General features: G+C 29.7%; 2 protein-coding genes across 3 annotated transcripts; both read left to right on the top strand.

The window, feature by feature from the left end:
• The first annotated feature begins 2,207 nt into the window (after positions 1-2,207).
• LOC107444809 (ATP-dependent DNA helicase DDX11) lies at positions 2,208-5,726 on the top strand. 2 transcript variants are annotated; one of them, XM_016059145.4, is made up of 2 exons: positions 2,208-2,342; positions 3,033-5,726. In XM_016059145.4, exon 2 carries the CDS (start codon positions 3,043-3,045, stop codon positions 5,551-5,553), a length of 2,511 nt encoding a protein of 836 aa, XP_015914631.3. In that variant the 5' UTR covers positions 2,208-2,342; positions 3,033-3,042; the 3' UTR covers positions 5,554-5,726. The 2 variants fall into 2 exon arrangements, with proteins under 2 accessions (XP_015914631.3, XP_015914556.3); XM_016059070.5 differs by having other exon boundaries at positions 2,240-2,473.
• A 10,141-nt stretch (positions 5,727-15,867) lies between these two features.
• LOC122269895 (tigger transposable element-derived protein 4) lies at positions 15,868-17,391 on the top strand. The gene has a single exon (XM_043045134.3). It carries the CDS (start codon positions 15,868-15,870, stop codon positions 17,389-17,391), a length of 1,524 nt encoding a protein of 507 aa, XP_042901068.2.
• The last annotated feature ends 2,251 nt before the right edge of the window (positions 17,392-19,642 follow it).

Here is a 19,642-nt window from a genome sequence, read left to right as displayed (position 1 = left end):
AAAACAAAATGAATGACTATAAATTCCCGATTATCTCTTCACAGTGTTCTTGTCTCATATAATATATTTTTCAAAAAATTGTGTTTAGTCTAAGATTGAGTGCATTTATAATTTTTGCTGTGGGGGGGGGGCGCACCTAAGTCTAAAACATAATCAAATAATATTAATTATCAGTCTTTAAGCCAGGATGTAAACATTTCCATTACAAAAATACCTGTTAGAAAAGTATATCAATTTTGAATTTTTCCACATCAAAACTTTAAAATAATGAATGTAATTGAGAAGCAAGAAAATATGGACAGTAGGAATTTTTTTTGATCAGTAAAACAAAACTTAATGGAAAAATTATTTTTGATATAAATGTGGCATGTGTACAGATGGATGGAAATGGAATTTCTGAAGTTGAAAACAAATTGTAAAATTTGTATTGGAATTTTTTTTTTAAAGATTACGTTACATTTGAATTTTCAACTGTGTAAGAATTAATCACTTTTAATGAATAAAACGTGGAAAAAAATGCAAATAATTATTAAATACAATCTAGTTTAAAGAATAAATGTGTTAGTCGAACAACATTATTATCACAATAAAACTTAATATTGATATTTCAACTGTAACTGTTGTACCTATTTTCGAACTTATTAATTATTCTTACTGTTCATGTATTTCATTTCAATTTTCAAACTCAGCTGTTTACTTGAACAATAGGGCAAAAATCTTAAACAATTTTTATCACAAAACATATTTATAATGAAACTACATAAATTATTTATGCTACGTCCTGTGATTGCTTTTTTTAGGTGCACCTAAATACTTTTCATTTTTGAATGCTTATAAGTTTAATTTTTTTAACTCTAATCTGAAATATTTAGGATCCTCTCAATTCTCAATCATCTTATCTTTCATAATTTATTGCTACCAGCTGTCGAGTTAACAGCCTATTTTGTAAGTTTTTCGTTCATGCGTATCCTTTCTCAAAAGGTTGGTGAAGGGAAGGGAAGCATCAGTTAAAAAAAAGTTTAGATAGAAAGATAGTGGTGGTGCCATCTACAGAGGCGTTATTGAAATATAAGAAATTTTTAAAATGATTTGTGTAAATTTGTAATTAAATACATTGAGTTTGGGAAAAGAATACAAAAATTATGTGCTAATTAATTCGAATTATGTTAGTCAATTTAATGCAAAAATTTCCTTATTTTGTCGATGATTTCAATCAAGTCTATTCTATTTCGCATTGAAGTTAAAAATATTGGCCCAAACTTTTTAAATTCATTACTTTGTCATGAACTCATACTCCCCTCAAATATAACGGAAAATTTACCTACACTCAATAAATAAGTGCCTCAAATTTTACATTATTGCTTAGTCTAATTAAGGAAACATGCTTTATATTAGTCACACCAATTGTATCACCTGTATGCTTGGGTCACATTTTGTTATGATTAGGAAATATTTCTTTTGTATTTTTTATTAAATAATCATGTGAAGACTCTTGAGTCAGTGAAAAACGAGTGAACAAAAGAGATCTTATTATGAGCAGTAAATATATTTTATTCAATACATGAAATGCTGCCTTTTCTTTACATTGAATGATCGTTAAATACTAAGGATTGTATAAATATATTTGCACTTACAAACTATAAATAATTTATTCGGATTTCTGTTCGCAATTTTTGCATTTTAACGTCTTAATCACCAGTCATTACATTGTACATTTAACATCAAATAAAGAAAATAGGAAAGAAACTGAACATAGATTCTTGCAAAGCTTTTTATTTATTCAACGTTCATTAATTAATTAAAAAAGATGATCATTCAACAATTAAGGAAATACATATTTCTAATGAAAAGGCAGAAAATCAATACTTCGAATAAAATATAATTACATACCCTTTTAATAATCTTTTATTATTTCTTGATAAGCTTTGATTTGAAATGAGCTTTGATTCTGGAAATGAGCGCGCCATTTTCTGTTCTGTAGACGTCTGTAAGAAGGACAGGGAGGAGGCGTTACTCATTATGATTAGTATACTGCGCAAGCTTGAAAACATGCCTGGAAGGGTCATCCTGTTTCCTGAGGATTCACAGGCATCCTCACGCTATACACTACCTAATCTTTTATTCAATTGCGTCTCATAAAATTTTTTTACACTTTAGTGTTATGTTTTGTACATAAAGTGTATTAGGAAAAAGGTAAAAGGTTCAAGTTAATACAGCCTTTTCTAGCAATAAATTAGCTGGACAGAAATAGAAAGCTGAAAGGGGACTGATGAATAATAATCAGCATATCAAATTTGATGGTTGATGATAAAATTTGTTTATAATTCCTTGTAGTTTTCGCGGTAAATTTGAGTCATTTTTATCCTGATTTTGTTATAAAAAGTTTTGATTAAATTTTTGGTTATTAAATTTAAATTTCTCTTTTAATTCTTATATTTGTGCTCAAATATTTCTTACCCAGGAAAGATTACAGGTAAAATATAACTGTTATTGTTGATTCTATATAAAAAAATTTCTTGTTTTGAACTTCGTTTTCAGCTATACAAGATTTCAAATTTTTTGACTTCCTTGTCTCTTTGGGAAAAATTTTGATTGACCCCCTTAAATTACTTAAAGAAAATATAAATTGTAATAAGTATTTATATCTTTATTTGATAAATAAGATTTATAACTTAAATGATATGTTAACAATTGATTCAATTATACCTATAGAGGAAAACTTTGCTAGCTTGGTAAATCTTCTGTTTGTCATCCTAATTAAGTCTATTTATGTATATGTTTTTATTTATATGTATATATAATTTGAGATTGAAGTATTATACAATGTTGTGTTAATCCAAGTTCGCCTTGATTCTGCTTATAAGCAAATAATGCAGTTTTTTCACTGTATATGTTTTCTTTGATAATTGTAAAATAGATTTCTGTTATATTTTCATTTTTGTAAGAATGTTTTTATAATGTGCGTTAAAATAATTTCTATATTTTTATTTGTTGAAAATGGGATAATTTATTGTTTACAATATTCATTTTAGGCTCATTATTATGACTGAAGAGAATATATCTTTCCCATTCCCTTTTGAGCCTTATGATGTGCAAAAAGATTTTATGAAGAACCTGTACAGTGTTTTGAATCAAAGTAAAGTTGGAATATTTGAGAGTCCAACTGGTACTGGTAAATCCCTTAGCATTATTTGTGGCTCCCTAAAATGGCTGAAGGATTTTCAAGAGAGAAAAAAACAAGAACTTAAAAACATGTTTGAGGAGAAAGTGAATGAAAGTGATGATGATTGGTTTAATGATTTTTTAGCAAAGCGGGAGAAGACATACAAAATGCAAGATGCCAAAAAGGAATATGAATCTTTAATTGAAATTGAAAATAGGATTATGAACTTAAGAAAGATTGAAAAAGGCAAGAAGAAACTAGAAGTTAAGACTAGTGTACCTTGTTTTAAAAGGCAAAAACATAATGACAAAATTGATATTGAGGAAGAAGTATTTGACGATAACTTTATTGTTGATGATGAGTTGCAGGATGATGAAGAAGAAGAAGACATTAAAGAAGAAAAGAAGCACATTTTAAAAATTTATTTTGCAAGTAGAACTCATTCGCAACTTTCACAGTTTCTTGGAGAAATTAAGAGGAGTCCTTTTAACCATCAAGTAACTGTCACAACTCTTGGCTCACGAACAAATTATTGTATCAATAATGCTGTGTCTAAGTTGAAGAACTTAAGTCTAATTAATGAACATTGTTTAGAATTACAGCAGAAAAAAAGCAGTGGTAAAAAATGCCCTTTTTCAAAACAGCTGCCTGATTTACAAAATTCTATTTTAGCCTCTGTTAAAGACATTGAAGATATTGTGGAATTAGGAAAGGAATTAAAGTGTTGCCCATATTATTCTACTAGAAATGTTATACCGGATGCAGAAATTGTTCTTTTACCGTATAATGTCTTGCTCCATAAAGCTACGCGTGAAGCTTATGGAATATCTTTAAAAGACAATGTTATAATCATTGATGAAGCTCATAATATAGTAGAAGCTATAAATAGTATGTACAGCATTGAGATCTCTTGTCTTACATTGGAACAATCATTTTGGCAGCTAGAATCTTATTTCAATTGTTACCAAAAAAGATTGTCACGTGACAATATCCGTTTCATCAAGTTGTTTATTTCAATTGCAAAATCGTTATCAGATGGCTTGAAAAATTTGAAATCATCTAAAGTTATTTTAGTTAGCGATTTTATTTGCAACACTGATATAAGCAATGTGAATATATTTGAACTTGTTAAATACTCAGAAAAAAGTCTGATTTGTCAAAAAGTACATGGGTTCACTTCCTCAAAAGTAAACAAAGGTGTATCCCCCCTTAATGATCCTCACAGAGGAAGTAAGGAACCTATTCAGATTTCGTCAACAGCTAACTTTATCTTACAAATCAAGAATAAGCAAGCATGTGTTGAAAAAACCACAACTGATCCCAAAACTATTACTACTGCTCAGTACAAGCCATCTGCAATTTATAATTTGGTAGAATTTTTAAAAACACTGACATTCCAAACTAAGGATGGGCGCATATTAATGAATAAAGGCCCAGTCTTCGAAAAATCCTCACTTAAATTTTTGCACTTAAACCCATCTTCACATTTCCGTGACATTGTGTCTGAAGCCAGATCAGTTGTACTTGCTGGTGGTACAATGCAGCCTATTGAAGAATTTACTGATCGTTTATTCTTACCTGCAGGTGTTCCGAAAGAAAGAATTGACTTTTTTGCTTGTGGACATGTCATTCCTTCTGAGAACTTATTAGCGATTGGATTAGCTTCTGGTCCTTGTGGGAATAGGCTAGATTTCACATATAATAATAGAAAGTCCCCATCTACTATTAGAGAATTAGGAAGTACTCTTTTAAACATTTGTAGCACTGTTCGAGGTGGTGTCGTATGCTTCTTCCCCTCTTATGACTATGAAGATTTCATTTTTTCTGAACTAACAAAAAGTAAAGTATTGTCATCAATTGAGAAAAAATGCAAAGTTTTCCGAGAACCGAAATCAAGCAGTGACGTTGACAAAGTATTAGGTGATTATGCAAAATGTATCGCAACAGCATGTTCGAATTCCCCATCTACCCTGATGGGGGCTGTGCTATTTAGCATTGTGGGAGGTAAGATGAGTGAGGGTATTAATTTTTCAGACGACCTTGGACGATGCGTAGTGATGGTGGGTCTTCCATATCCCAATAAATTTTCTGTTGAATTACAAGAGAAAATGAGCTATTTAAATCAGCAATCTTCTTCTGGTGGTAAAAGTGCTGGAGATGTTTATTACAATAATCTTTGTATGAAAGCTGTCAATCAATCTATAGGTCGAGCAATTCGGCACAGAAATGATTTTGCTTCAATTGTTTTATTGGATTATAGATATAGTAATAAAATAGTTAAAAACTCTTTGCCTGCATGGATATTTAAAAGTTTATCTTTTCATGAAAAATTTGGCTCGGCTTTTGTCGCATTAAGAAACTTTTTCATCTCAAAGAAAAAGAATTTATAGGTCTAAAATGACTTTAAACTAGCTTTGGATTACATCCATATGTGATATTTATTCTATTTTATACTTGTGAGACATATAAATTTAATTGACAAATATAATTCACTTTTGTGTAGAATTTTTATGGTATTTGTATATATTTATTTAATCTTCAAAGGAAAATAAATTTATGTTTTACATTTTTTTCAGTTGTAGTTTAACAATGAAAAGAAACAATATATCTTATTGTCTAGTTGCTAAATTGCTGATTTTCTCACTACTGAACTTCAAGTTAAACAAAAAAATTTCCTTGTTGAACTTAAAAGAAATGTACCTTATTCTTATTAATCGTTCAAACAATTTTTTCATTTTGCACAAATGCGAACATAAGCATACAAATATATTTTTTAAGTACAGTAGGAAACCGATTATCCGGAAAGATCGGGACCATCGCTATTCCGGATAACTGATTTTTCCGGTTTTCTGAATCGCACAAAAAGCCGTTTTTTTTTATTGTTAAACCGAACTAAAAAAAAAAAAAAAATGGAAATAATCTTAAAAAGAAGAAAAAACGATGAAGTAATACACTAATGATTATTTCCAAAATGATGGTAAGGTAAACATCTTTCAAAATAGAAAGAAAAATCCTAAAATCTTATGAGGAAAAAAAATTTTTTTTTTAAATGGCGGGAAAACTTATCGAATTTCGTTCCGGTTTTCTGATTTCCGGATAACGGGTTCTGTACTGTATATTGTTGCTATCTCTGAGGATTTCTGAGGAAAGTATTAGGATAATAAAGTGTGATATGTAAAAAATGACTAGAGTAGAAATCCTACTGACAATAAAATAGTATAATACACCAGTGTTAAAAACTAAAGCATTATTTGGTTCAGTTTTTAAGTATGTTGTTGTTATCTCTGTGATTTTCTGAGGAAAATATTAAGATAATAAAGTGTGATATGTAAAAAATGACTAGAGTAGAAATCCTACTGACAATAAAATAGTATAATACACCAGTGTTAAAAACTAAAGCATAATTTGGTTCAGTTTTTAAGTATGTTGTTGTTATCTCTGTGATTTTCTGAGGAAAATATTAAGATAATAAAGTGTGATATGTAAAAAATGACTAGAGTAGAAATCCTACTGACAATAAAGTAGTATAATACACCAGTGTTAAAAAATAAAGCATAATTTGGTTCAGTTTTTAAGTATGTTGTTGTTATCTCTGTGATTTTCTGAGGAAAATATTAAGATAATAAAGTGTGATATGTAATAAATGACTAGAGTAGAAATCCTACTGACAATAAAATAGTATAATACACCAGTGTTAAAAAATAAAGCATAATTTGGTTTGGTTTATTATGCTTAACTTTTGGACACCACTGTAGATAAGAAATTAAAAATAATGTAGAATTTTTGATGAATAAATAATATTTACTTTTCCATGAATTTAAGCATTAACTTTAATGCCTGTTTATTTTTTCCCTGTGTTTCAAAGTTTTGATCAGATAGTTAGTGTTTTCTGAACAAGATTTTTAAACACCTTTTAATAGACCTATATAAATTATCATAAATGTTTTTGAATTGTTTGAAAGGATATGGAATCATATATGTTTGAATTTGCCAGTTTCTTACTTGTTTCTTTTATATAATCATTAATTTCAGCATTAATTGGTAATAAATGTTTGTTTTCTTCAATGTAATATCATACTTGCATACGTCTAAATTAGTCATCTTTGTAATTCTATTTTCTCATATAAAACTGTTTTAAACATTCAAATTTTTTCTATGCAGATTAAATTTTTCTTCTAATTTATATGAATTGCATTCATAAAGCAATCATAGCTTTTTGGCCTACAAATTTTTCCTTTTAAGCGCACATTACAGAAATCTTTTATTATACTAAATTTGAAAATTAATATAAATAGGCGATTTGTTAAACAAGTCTTTTGTCTTTTGCATTACTTGTAATTGTCTCATTATAATTGATGATCTGTAGAAGTGGTTTATTCTAAGTTTTAATTCTTTAGCCATTGCTATGTGAGTATCAAAAAAAAAATTTTTTTTTTCTTTAAGTAAATAACTTATGTCTTTAAAAAAAATAATTTGCTCTCCTATTTTAACTCTATAAAAAATTATGAGACTTTAAGGCACCTGCCCTTCTTATGGCCTGGCTAAGATGTGAGAATATCTTTGAAATTTTGAAAGTAGTAAAACCAATTTTTAAAAAAAATCATTCTAGAAATAGAGAGATAATCAGCCATCAGTGACAAGTCCGCAATAAAAAATGGTTCACTATACCTTGAAAGAAAAAAAAAATTCAGCTCATTATATAGTATTGCTGGAAATAGCGATTACAATAGGTAGATAATTTACTTTATAAATTAATTAACTAAATTTGTTCAGTCCCTTTACAAAGAAATTTTGTAACACCAAATTTCTTCCAATAATGTAATTTCTAATTGAAACATTAAATCAAGATATTTTCTGTTTAACAAAGTGGTTGTCTCCCTTTAACTATTTTTTTTATTTTTATATTCGTCTTTTTATTTCCATTTATTATGAATAAAGTTGCTTTTGAACTAATATGTACTTTTTCAAGTCCCTGTTTCTAGAACCACTCCTATTATTCATTCCACTGAAATGACAGCCGACCGGCCTGTCTAGGGGGTAGGGAATTGTTCTTGCATCCGAAAGGTCCTGGGTTCGAATCCCGGGCAAGGCATGGATGTTTCTTTCTCTGTGTGTGTTCTATGTCCTTTCTCCTTTGTGTGTGAATGTGACCCGCCCTATAAACGGGTTGTGGTTGTGTGAATGGCGTGGCAGAAGTCGAATTCCTGGCCATAGGTGGCGCCACTGAAAAACAGGAACAATCGCACCCTCACTGCATAAAACAGTCATAGGACAAAAAAAAAAACTGAAATAACACATTTTTAAGACTTCTTTGTAGCATGTATTTCTTCATTTTTAATGAAAAGTCATAATTATATACTTTTGAACTTATCTGATAGACTAAAAACTGCATAACATTTATTTAAAAATCTGCGGAAAGAAAATTTGAGTCCTCTATAAACAAACTGCCTAAGTCTTAGCTGCTCTCTATACACGTATGAAATAAAAAATAGTTAAATAACATTTCAGACGGAACCACGAAAACGTACACTGCAACCGAGTGTTCTTTTATATCCCAGGTTTATTATAGCGAGGTTGAATTGTGCCCAAGCTATGTGCATGAAATTTGAGAAAGTGGTATTCTAAGAAGATCACTAACCACTCCTATAGTTTATGAACCGAACAATAAAAACAAAAGACTTGGAGAGAAACTCATTTGAGAACTTCTGAAAGGGAACTAACTCACCACCATATGTTCCAGATTTTGCTCCTAACTGTTATCATTTGTTTTGTCTGCTTCTGAGCCATTAAAAAAAATAAAGAAACGGTTTAAAAAAAAACCTGAAGGTTTTATCCTAATAGTTAACGATACAAGCCAAAAAAAATGTGTCAATTCTTGGATTGCCTATTATCCTTTTGATCCATAATTTTTATTAAATATATTTTTAATGCTTTTTTAATTGTGTATTATATTTAGTATTTTAATAATTTATAGTTATAAAATACAGCGTAAAACACCTGTGTCTTTTTCTGCGTTAAAGGTAAAATTATCCTAGCATGGCTCACTTCCGAACAATGATTTTTCAAATTTGCATTTATTGATCATTGAAATTTCTTTAATTTAAAAATTCAATTATTGATAAATTTTTGAATCTGAATAAAAAATAATTTTTTTATTCAAATTTTTTTTGAATTATATATTTTAGTACAAATATAATTCGATAATCGAACAGATTTTTTATAGTGTCTTATACTATTTTTATATGGGTATAAATACCAAAATATTTTTTTCGCGTGTAATTAACGCGTGAGTTGATCTTTGAAATTTCTTTAATTTAAAAATTCAATTATTGATAAATTTTTTAATCTGAATAAAGAATAATTTTTTTTTCGAACTTTTTTTTATTGATAAATTTTTGAATCTGAATAAAAAATATTTTTTTTTTCAAACTTTTTTTGAATTATATATTTTAGTACAAATGTAATTCGATAATCTAGCAGATTTTTTTAGTGTCTTATACTATTTTTATATGGGTATAAATACCAAAATATTTTTTTCGCGTGTAATTAACGCGTCAGTTGATCTTTGAAATTTCTTTAATTTAAAAGTTCAATTATTGATAAATTTTTGAATCTGAATAAAAAAAAAATTTTTTTTCATACTTTTTTTGAATTATATATTTTAGTACAAATATAATTCGATAATCTAACGATTTTTTTTAGTGTCTTATACTATTTTTATATGGGTATAAATACCAAAATATTTTTTTTCGCGTGTAATTAACGCTTCAGAAATGAAATACATAAAAGGGACACCGGTATCCTATCTGTGTCAGAGGGTTACGAAGGATCGTTGATTCCAAGTGCAATTCGAATTCGTAAGCTTCCCGACACACATGTGAAAAAGTGGTGGCTATAAGGACAGCCAATAATTTGAGTGATCAATTTGATATTGTTCCTGCATTATCTCCATAATAAATTCTTTATAACCTCACACCCTTTAATAAACATATTAGAAATAAATATTTCGTTTTAGCCTTGTCTATCAAAGCACATGCATTGCTATCTAAGTCTTACATGGTTTCTGTAAATTGTCAAAATCGTATAGTTCTCTTTTGGAGACCCTATGTTCTGCGGTTCTTTTCGAGAAAACACGGAGGTTCGGCCCGTTATTTACAAAAATAGTTTTATATTCTCTTCTTTTACAACGTAATAAAATTTCTATGCTGGCGTTATTCGACATCTTATAATGTTTGCATTATTTTTTACTTAAACTTTTTAAATTACACTTTTTATCAAACTTTTTAAAAATTTGAGGATGCTTTGACCCCTTTTTAAGGAGATTTAACCTACGTGAATTAAAAGAGTAATTAAAATCAATGAAGCAATTGTTAAATTTCTAAAGAAATGTTTCATTACCTAAAGAAATGTTTTAAAAGTTAGTAAATGTGTCCGTAAAGAAATTGTTTACTGATGAAAAGTAACAAATATGAACTGAAATAGTCAAATAGATTTTGTCTGAAATAATGAAATGAACTACATCTGAAAACAAATTTTATTATTTGATTTTTTCTCTCGTTTGTTTCTTGATTTTAATGCTCCTTAATTTTTTTTTCATTGCTTTTTTAATTTCCTTTTTAACAGGGGTATCTATCACGATTCTTAATTTGGTACGATAACATTTAACAGTTGTACCTAAAATATTTATTTTTAAAGTTACAGGTTAAATTTGAGAATTCTGTCTGAGCTTCTGATAAGAAACCGTTCTTGTCTTGAATTTATTTACAAACAAATATTTAGGACAAAAATAACAGGAAGGGTAGGATGAGTTATTTATGAATTGAGACGTATCATTTTTTAACACCATGACGCTCTCTACACATTAAGAGTTATTATTACTAGTATCTTTTTTTTATTTATCTGTCATCGCTCTTCATTCTTCCGGGAAAATGTCCTAGAAACACTACGCAAGTGTTTCATTGATTAGAAATAACAACTTTCGTGTAATTTTATCAAGTGGACTTTAATGGTTGAATTTCGTGAGAAAATTAAAAAAGGAAGAAAAAAAAAATTGTTAAGACTGTGATTAAGTTATTAGTATAACTTAAAGGAGACAAATTTGATTATATTTAATTTTTTTCTTTTCATTTCCATTCAAAATGAGATTTTTTGAACTTTTACCTTAATCACTATGTAATTAAATACCATTTATTGTAATGTATAAAAGATATATTCGGTCCTCGTCCCATTTTTAAATAATTTTTTCTTATTCATTTTACTATCGTTTAAATTAGTCATTTTTGAAATTTTTTTTCCCTATCACTTTTGTCATAACAGAAAAGAAAAGCAGTTATCTTTAAAAATGCGCAATGAACAACGGATTCGTCGGCGAGTTTTTTTTTTTTTTTTTTTTAAATTCTAAACACAGTTCGAAATGCTTGTTTCAGAAAATGGACACAGCTTAAAATGCGTGTTTCAGAAAATGGTCACAGTTCGAAATTGAAGAAAACGGACAGCTCGAATTTCTTGTTGAAGAAGATGGACACAACTCAAAATGCGTGCTTAAGAAAATAGACACAATGCAAAATGGGTGTTTCAGAAAATGGACACAGTTTGAAATGCGTGTTGAAGAAAACGGACAGCATGAATTTCTTGTTGAAGAAAGTGGACACAACTCAACTCATAATGCGTGCTTAAGAAAATAAACACAATCCAAAATGCGTGTTTAAAAAAAATGAGCACTGCGAAACATGCGCCTTTTCACATATATAAGATGAATCAAACATAGCACTGATTTTCTGGCATGAGTTATTAAATTTTTGAAACTAGCCTTTTTTTAATGATTTGTAAAACTCAAACTTTGACACATTTAGAAACAACTGCTTCAGATGATTGTTAGATTGCAACTCAATTAATTCATGCTGCAAATCCGACCTCACTGTTTCACAATTTACGTTGAAAGGCATGGTAAAAGTATCTAATTCTGTTAGAATTGCACTGAAATATTGATACCTGAAACTAAAAAGGGAGTTTTGTCAAGCCATCCTCATAATTCTTAAGCTTTTCCTTATTTACTGAGGGTATTGAATTTAGCCTCAAGAAATCAGACAAGTCGTTCTTAGCTGGCTACCCGGCAAGTAAATTAAGTTTCAGTTTTAAAGCTTTGAGATGGGCCCAGATATCATCAATGAATTGATTTTTTCCTTGCATCTTAACATTCAAGTTGTTCATATGACAAAGAAGATTTGTGAAAAATGCCATTCTGTATCTTCGAATATAAAATGTAAGTATATTGTTTATATACGCAACGCATCGGCAAGTTGAAATCCTATCCGCGGGGCGGATAAAACCTTCCGCCGGGCCACAGTTGGCCTGCGGGCCGTAGTTTGCCCACCCCTGTCTTAGTGCGTTAAACCATCCTCGAATAGAGAGGCGTGACTGAACTAAAATGCATTTCAAATATTTGATCAAAACACTTAAAAGCATGATTATACTCTCTTTAAAAACATTAATAAAAAATTTAATTTATAATTTAAATACAAAATAATGATGAAAACAGTTGATTTTCTCGTTCTTTTTTTTTTTTTTAAATTTGGAATATCTTTTATTCGAAATCACCTTAAAACCAACAATAAATTAAGAAAAAAAAATAGCAAAGTGTGTTAAATGTAGATGTTATCTTTTTTTTTTTTTGTCCTTTGTCAGCAACGAATACATTTTGATGTACTGTTAGATTTTTTTTACTTTATATTACGAAGACATTTAATTGATAAATTTATAGTTTGCAGTATTAGGCGCAAAAGACATTTTATTAGAAAATAAATCGAGTATCACGTGTTCGTATCTTTTCTTCTTAATTGCGTTCTCCATTCTTAAATCCAAGGTTACTTAAAGTGCTAATCAAATCTCGTTCTCCCCATAAATTGAACTTAATAGAACTAAGCAGGTTTACCTGTACTTGATTGTTACAGATTATTCAGAATTTTGTGAAACAATTTGTTTTACTCAAAACTACGTTTTCTTATCATTTTTATACAGTTTTAAGTGGATAAATGTTTGTTATATAAGAAATATTTTTTTAGTGGAGGACAGTGACTTTTTTTTAATGAGTCGAGTTTGGATTAAAAAAGAAACTACCATATTTGCAGTTCAACTTTAGCAGTGAAGCATACAAAAGTATTGAAAGTTCTCAATATTTTTAATATAAGATTGTTCACGACATTTGTGGTTTTAAAACTACGCAAATTAACTTTTTTATCTGATACATTACATAAGTCCATGATCAATGATATTTATTTTGGTAAATCATTTGGAATGCATGCTTGTAAGCACCCCAGTCTAAGTGGGTCCCGAAGATAACTATTTATTTTACCACGTTTACATCAACTTGCCTTCGTGTATGTCTGTTCGGGTGGAATTTTATAATCGATTTTAAACTAACTTTCCGACTAGTTACAGACTTCAAATTTGGCACATAGTTCAAAATTGGATGACAATGCATGAAAATGAAGAGAAAGAAGACATACAAAGTAAAATAAAATGAAAGAAAAACTAATATTTTCGCGATTGTCTTTTGTTGTCGATTCAATTATTTCAAATTAGTCTCACATGTCAGTTGAAAGGTTTTGTGTACAGTGAGTGAAGAAATTGATATTTTGGAAGTGAGTACAAAAAAATAAAATAAAAAATAATATTTTTAAAAATCACGCTTTTGTAGTGGAGAATAATAATTAAAAAATAAAAATTTGAAAAACGAAAAACGTGGGGTGCATGAATTACATAACAGTACATATTATACACATTTTCTTACTCATTCACATGCACATACACATGCATATACACAAACATATTCCACATCCACATTCAGATACTATTACAATTACAGATATACATACACATATTCTCATGAGCACACACTAATATAACATTACTGTTATGTATTTCATGCGCACCACGTTTTTCAAATTTTTATTTTTTAATTATTATTCTCCACTACAAAAGTATTATTATTATTTATTTATATTTTATATATATTATTATTATTATTTTGATATTATTTTTATTTTGATTTTTAAGTATGACATTTGACAAAACATTATATAATTTATAAATAATTAATTTAATGATTTGGTACGTTATCCAAAACCGTACTCAATTTTAAAAGTTTTCGTATAAATACTCGATTTTCTGGACTTCTGCACGTATTGCAAAATAATACAGTGTAGAATGGTGTAGTGAATAAAAAGGCCATAATTAGTAACAATCAAATTTAATAAATGATAACAAAAAACAAACAAATATGATGATGTGATAATTGTCTATATTATTTGGCTTCCCAATAAGCCTTCCATACCAAGCCATTGCCTGCCCACAAGTGATACATATTCATAACTTTTAGAATGATCACAACGCCCTCTATTGGTCAGGCAGAAATTCGTAACAGGGCTCCAAAATAAGTATTGTGCCGAGAGAACCAGGATCAGTAAATTATTTTAATTATGCGTGAACTGATTAAATGATTTTTCGATCCTGGAAAATTCTATATATGTTACAAGAATAATTATGGAGTATTAATTATTAATAACTGCTAAAAAATAACACTTATTTGTTTCAGTTTGAAACACAACCATTGTTAGTTTCAGAAATACGCAAGAGCGTGACAGCATAGTTTTGAATTATTTGTACTTAAACAAATACGCTAAAATATCTATAAATGTTATATTGGAATAACCTAAGTGCTTTTTTTCTATGTGATCCCATCTGATAAATTGCATTGCTTATAACCCATAATTAATTGTATAAAAACTATTTATTTATTTATTCAACTATACAATTTAATTTATTAAGTTTTTAGTCCAAATCAAACAGAATTTTCATGTTATTTTTTTTTTCCTTTCCGAGTTGTTTAGTTTCCTTAATTTTTGTTCTTTAAAGAGTCGCGTTTGCTACCATGTTTGGTAACAGACACGAGAAATATGGTAACAGGTTATTTATAAGGTTTTATTTTAAAAATTTAAATTTATTTTCTATTACTGTAGACGCCGCTTAATGTGATCACGGTTAATGTTATCAAACGTTTAATGTTATCAAAATCGCTTAGTCCCGTCCGCTTAGATCAAAATACATTGAAAAATCCTCGTTTATTGTAATCAAATGTTCGTTTATTGTTATCAGTTTAGAGGTAAATTTTATTTTCCTGAAATCAATAAAAACAAGAAGGAAAACTTTTTTTTGTGTTTTGTGAAGTGTTTCCTGAAACTTACCAAAAGTGCAAACGGGGCTCGTATATTATCTTTTAAACACGTGTTATTATGAGGGGGGGGGGTATTTTGCCAGTTTCGGTAAAGCATTGTAAAATTCCGTAGCACTGTGCGATTTCAAATTCCCGGAAATCCTAAATAAAGGGAAAAAAAGACCTGCCACTAACGAGTCAATGTTTGTCACGAGCCCCTTTTTAGAAGAACTAAACAAGTGACAGATGATATGTCCCAGCCACTATGGGAAGGGGGTAAGGGGTGACCTTCAAAAGAGAACATTGTTTCGGGTATGCCACTTGACCTTGGCAGGTCGCTTAGCCAGTCGCTATTGGTCAAACAATAAAATTGGGGGGGGGGGGGGTAGTGAAACTGCCTCATCTAAGTGCTTAAAAGACGCATGTAGAAGATCAGCATACATTTTCACTTTACCATAGTTCATACGGTTTGTAACCTGATTTGTTTTTTATAATGGAAAGGAAACGGAGAGATCTTACTGTGAAAGAAAAGGTTGACATTTTAAATCGTTACGATAAATTGCCAAAAATGAGCCAAAGGAATGCTGCTGTTCAATTGAAAGTTTCGCAGCCGCTTTTGTGCAAAATTTTAAAAAATCGTGAAGATATCGAAAAAAAGTGCACTTTGAACGAAAATCTGAATTGTAAAAGAAATCGAGATGGAAAGGACAAAGAGGTTGAATCTGCATTAAAACTCTGGTTCATGAACGTTCGTGAGAGGGACGCTCTTGTTAATGGTCCAATTTTGCGCCAAAAAGCTGAAGATTTAGCTTCAAAATTGGGTAAAGGAAACTTCGTAGCCACAAAAGGATGGTTCCACCGCTGGAAAAAGAGGCAGAACGTACTCTTCCGAAGGACACACGGTGAACAAAAAGATGCCGATAATGTAGCCGCAGATCAGTGGATTAAAGAAGAATGGCCTAAACTTATTGCCGTATATTCACATGAAGATGTATATAACGCAGATGAAACTGGCCTATATTTTCGTGCGTTGCCTAAACACACCTACATGTTTCAGAAGGAAAGTACGCAAGGGTGTAAAACCAAGGAACGCCTAACTGTGCTATGTTGCGCTAGTATGACCGGCACTAAAGAAAAACTTTTAGTGATTGGAAAAAGTAAGAAGCCCCGCTGTTTCAAAGGTGTGAAAAATCTGCCCGTCGATTATTTTGCCAACAAAACGGCGTGGATGACTACCACCATCTTTAACGAATGGCTGTTGAAATGGGACAAGCGACTAAAACGGAACATACTCCTGCTCATAGACAACTGCACTGCGCATGATGTAACTGTTTCATTAAAAAAGATAAATATCGTGTTCTTACCACCAAACACCACTTCTTTAATTCAACTGTGTGACCAGGGAATTATCCGCACCTTGAAGGCATATTACAGAAAGGAAATGCGTTCAAGGATCTTAGAAAATATGGAAGACCAAGACGCTGAAGATCTTAATGCGAACGCTCTAGCCAAAAAAACAAATGTTTTGGATGCCATACATTTGTTAACAATGTCATGGAATAATGTCTCGGAAAAAACAATTCGAAATTGTTTTAGTCATGGAGGATTTTGTCAACCAGAGGACAACAATGCTGCTGTAATGAAAGAAATGGAAGACGTTTTCAATCCCCCGCCCGATATGAATGCTGAGGATTTTGAAGCATGGATGGAGATCGACGAGAAGGTTGAGACTTCTACTTCGTTAACTGATGAGGACATTTGCGAAGCCGTATGTGTCAAAGATCCAGCTTCGTCACAAGATTCTGATGCCGATGATGAACCTGAAAGTGCTATCGAGGACAAAATTCCGACGCCTGCTCAGATGAGGGAGGCACTTCGAGTCTTACGGCTAGGTGTGCAAAACAAAGCCGACGCGGAACACTTTCATAAACATTATGATTATGAGCGATTCGTAAATGACTTGCTTCGAAAGAATGCTAAACAATCGACAATTGATGATTTCTTTTTCAGCTTATAATTAACCTTTTGTATTTTGTATTGTTTTCTGCAGTTTATCTTTAAATATGTGAGTATACTAATTCTTTTTCTTTAGTGTACATTAATTTCTATTAAATACTTTAGAGTCTTACAGCAACAACTCCTAATTTAAAATAATTTTTATTTTAATACGTAAGTAAAAAAATCATTTTTTAGCTTAATTTTTTTTGTTTATTGTAATCAATCGGCTATTGTTATCAAATCATGTTCGTCCCGATGTGATCACATTAAGCGGCGTCTACTGTAGTAATATTTAAATAGTTATATATGAATTGTTTTTTGTTCAGAATATGTAGAAAATAATAGTAATAATTATTAGTAATTGTCATATTAGTAATAATAATAGTAATTGTCATTTCTATTGCCATTAATGGCAATAGAATTGACAATTTTCATAGAGTCTGATCATACGCTTAGAAAAATTTAGTGAAATATTTAAAAAGTACGGAAGAAATAAGTGCGCTTAATTATTTTTAAAAATTACTTTATTTTCGTATAGCAATATTTTTCTCCTTTTTAATTTACAAATGACAGACAGAGAACTTAAGAAATGATCCTACTAATAAATTTTATACCTACTGATTGCAGATGATTTTGCAATTATGTATCAAAAAAGAAAAAAAAATAAGAACGAGGATTTATTAGCGGAATTAGATATCAGATATGAAAAATCTAAACTATGTTTTTCACATGTTTTTTTGTTTGCTTTCATTAATGCAATTATTGCATCATATGAGATAATATACGTAAACACAAACATCGTAAAACCAAACGAAACTCTAGGCAAAATTGGGAATTTCAGTCAAAAAAAAAAAAAAAAAAAAAAAATAAGAGTGCTAGAATTGAAGAGCATTCCAATACTGGAACTTGAAAAGTTCTTGCTGAACAGTTTACAGACGAGTGCAAAAGTGCATTACAGATAAGGTAGTGATTAATTCAAAAGGAATTAAATGAGAATGTAATTCACTTTACATTTAAATATACGTCTTAAAATTACATTTATAAAATTAAACAATGCAAGCATATTCCCAGATAGAAGAGTAAGGTTAATTTTAATGTCAGCAACAACCTTTATCACTACCCAGGTAGAAAAAAAGATATGATCTAATGTTAGAAAGATGCAATATAATACTGCTGTGCTAGAAAACGAAAGACTCTTGAATCCTTTCTTCTAATATTAGAACTAATATGATATAAGATTATATAGTATTCGATCTAACATTCGAACTTTCAAAATAATCATCTATTTCATTACTTTTGGTACAGCGCCACATTTTTACGAAATGTTATCCCATATTATTGCATTTAAAACCCAGCAAGGTTTATAAATGATTAGCAAATAAACCTTTCAAGCTTGAAACAATGTCAAATTTAACTCTGCTAGTTTACGCGCTATGAGATCCGCATTAAGCTTGCATAAACTACCCTTATATATCGAGATAGAATCTACCTTTACAAAACAAGGCTAGAAAAACCTTCTGAATTCGAGATGAATGATTATTCGCAAATCAAGAGTATAGAAAGCTTTTTCACACCCAAGATAAATTTACCTTCTCAAGGTAAATTTATCTTGAGAATTACTGCGCAAATAAACAAGGCTTATTTGCGCAGTCTCTTATATGTGTTGGCCTGATCATTAAATTTTCAACACAAGCAAAATATTGCATATGAAAGCCTGGATGAAGCAAAAACGAAAAAAAAAAAGAGCACAAGCAAGATTTACAGTATCTATTACACTATCTATGTCAAACAAATAAAAATGAAAATACAACGTGTGCTGTAAAGGTTGCAGCTATCTTGGATTATGTATGAATTTTATGCATTCATGCAAATTTGAAAAATATTTTTAAGATTAAATTGGATAAAATGGGTAGTGAGGTAAAGTAGGAATGGTATTCTTTTTTGTTTATTTTATTTTATATTAGGATATATAATGCAAATTTAAAAAAAAATTTAAATTGAGTATACATTTTCCTACAGGATTATACAAGTTTCAGAGTACAAAACAAGGTGTTTTCTTTTTCTTGTAGGAATATATGTTAGTATTCTATCTTCTCAACAAAAAAAAAATGTTTGTATTTTATATCCGTTAAAAACTTTATAATAATGGTTTTTCTTTACATTTTGAATACAATTTCCTTCTAACGTACATCTAAAACAGCCGCTTATGTTAAATGTATCACAATCAAATAAAGTGTATATTTTAATATATATTCTTTATCCTATTAGCA

Source organism: Parasteatoda tepidariorum, chromosome 9 (genome assembly GCF_982258835.1).
Source record: "Parasteatoda tepidariorum strain Cologne lab strain chromosome 9, Ptep-v5.0, whole genome shotgun sequence".
Lineage (NCBI taxonomy): Eukaryota > Metazoa > Arthropoda > Arachnida > Araneae > Theridiidae > Parasteatoda > Parasteatoda tepidariorum.
Note: the sequence above shows the minus strand (reverse complement) of the source record. Positions and strands in the feature narration are given on the sequence as shown.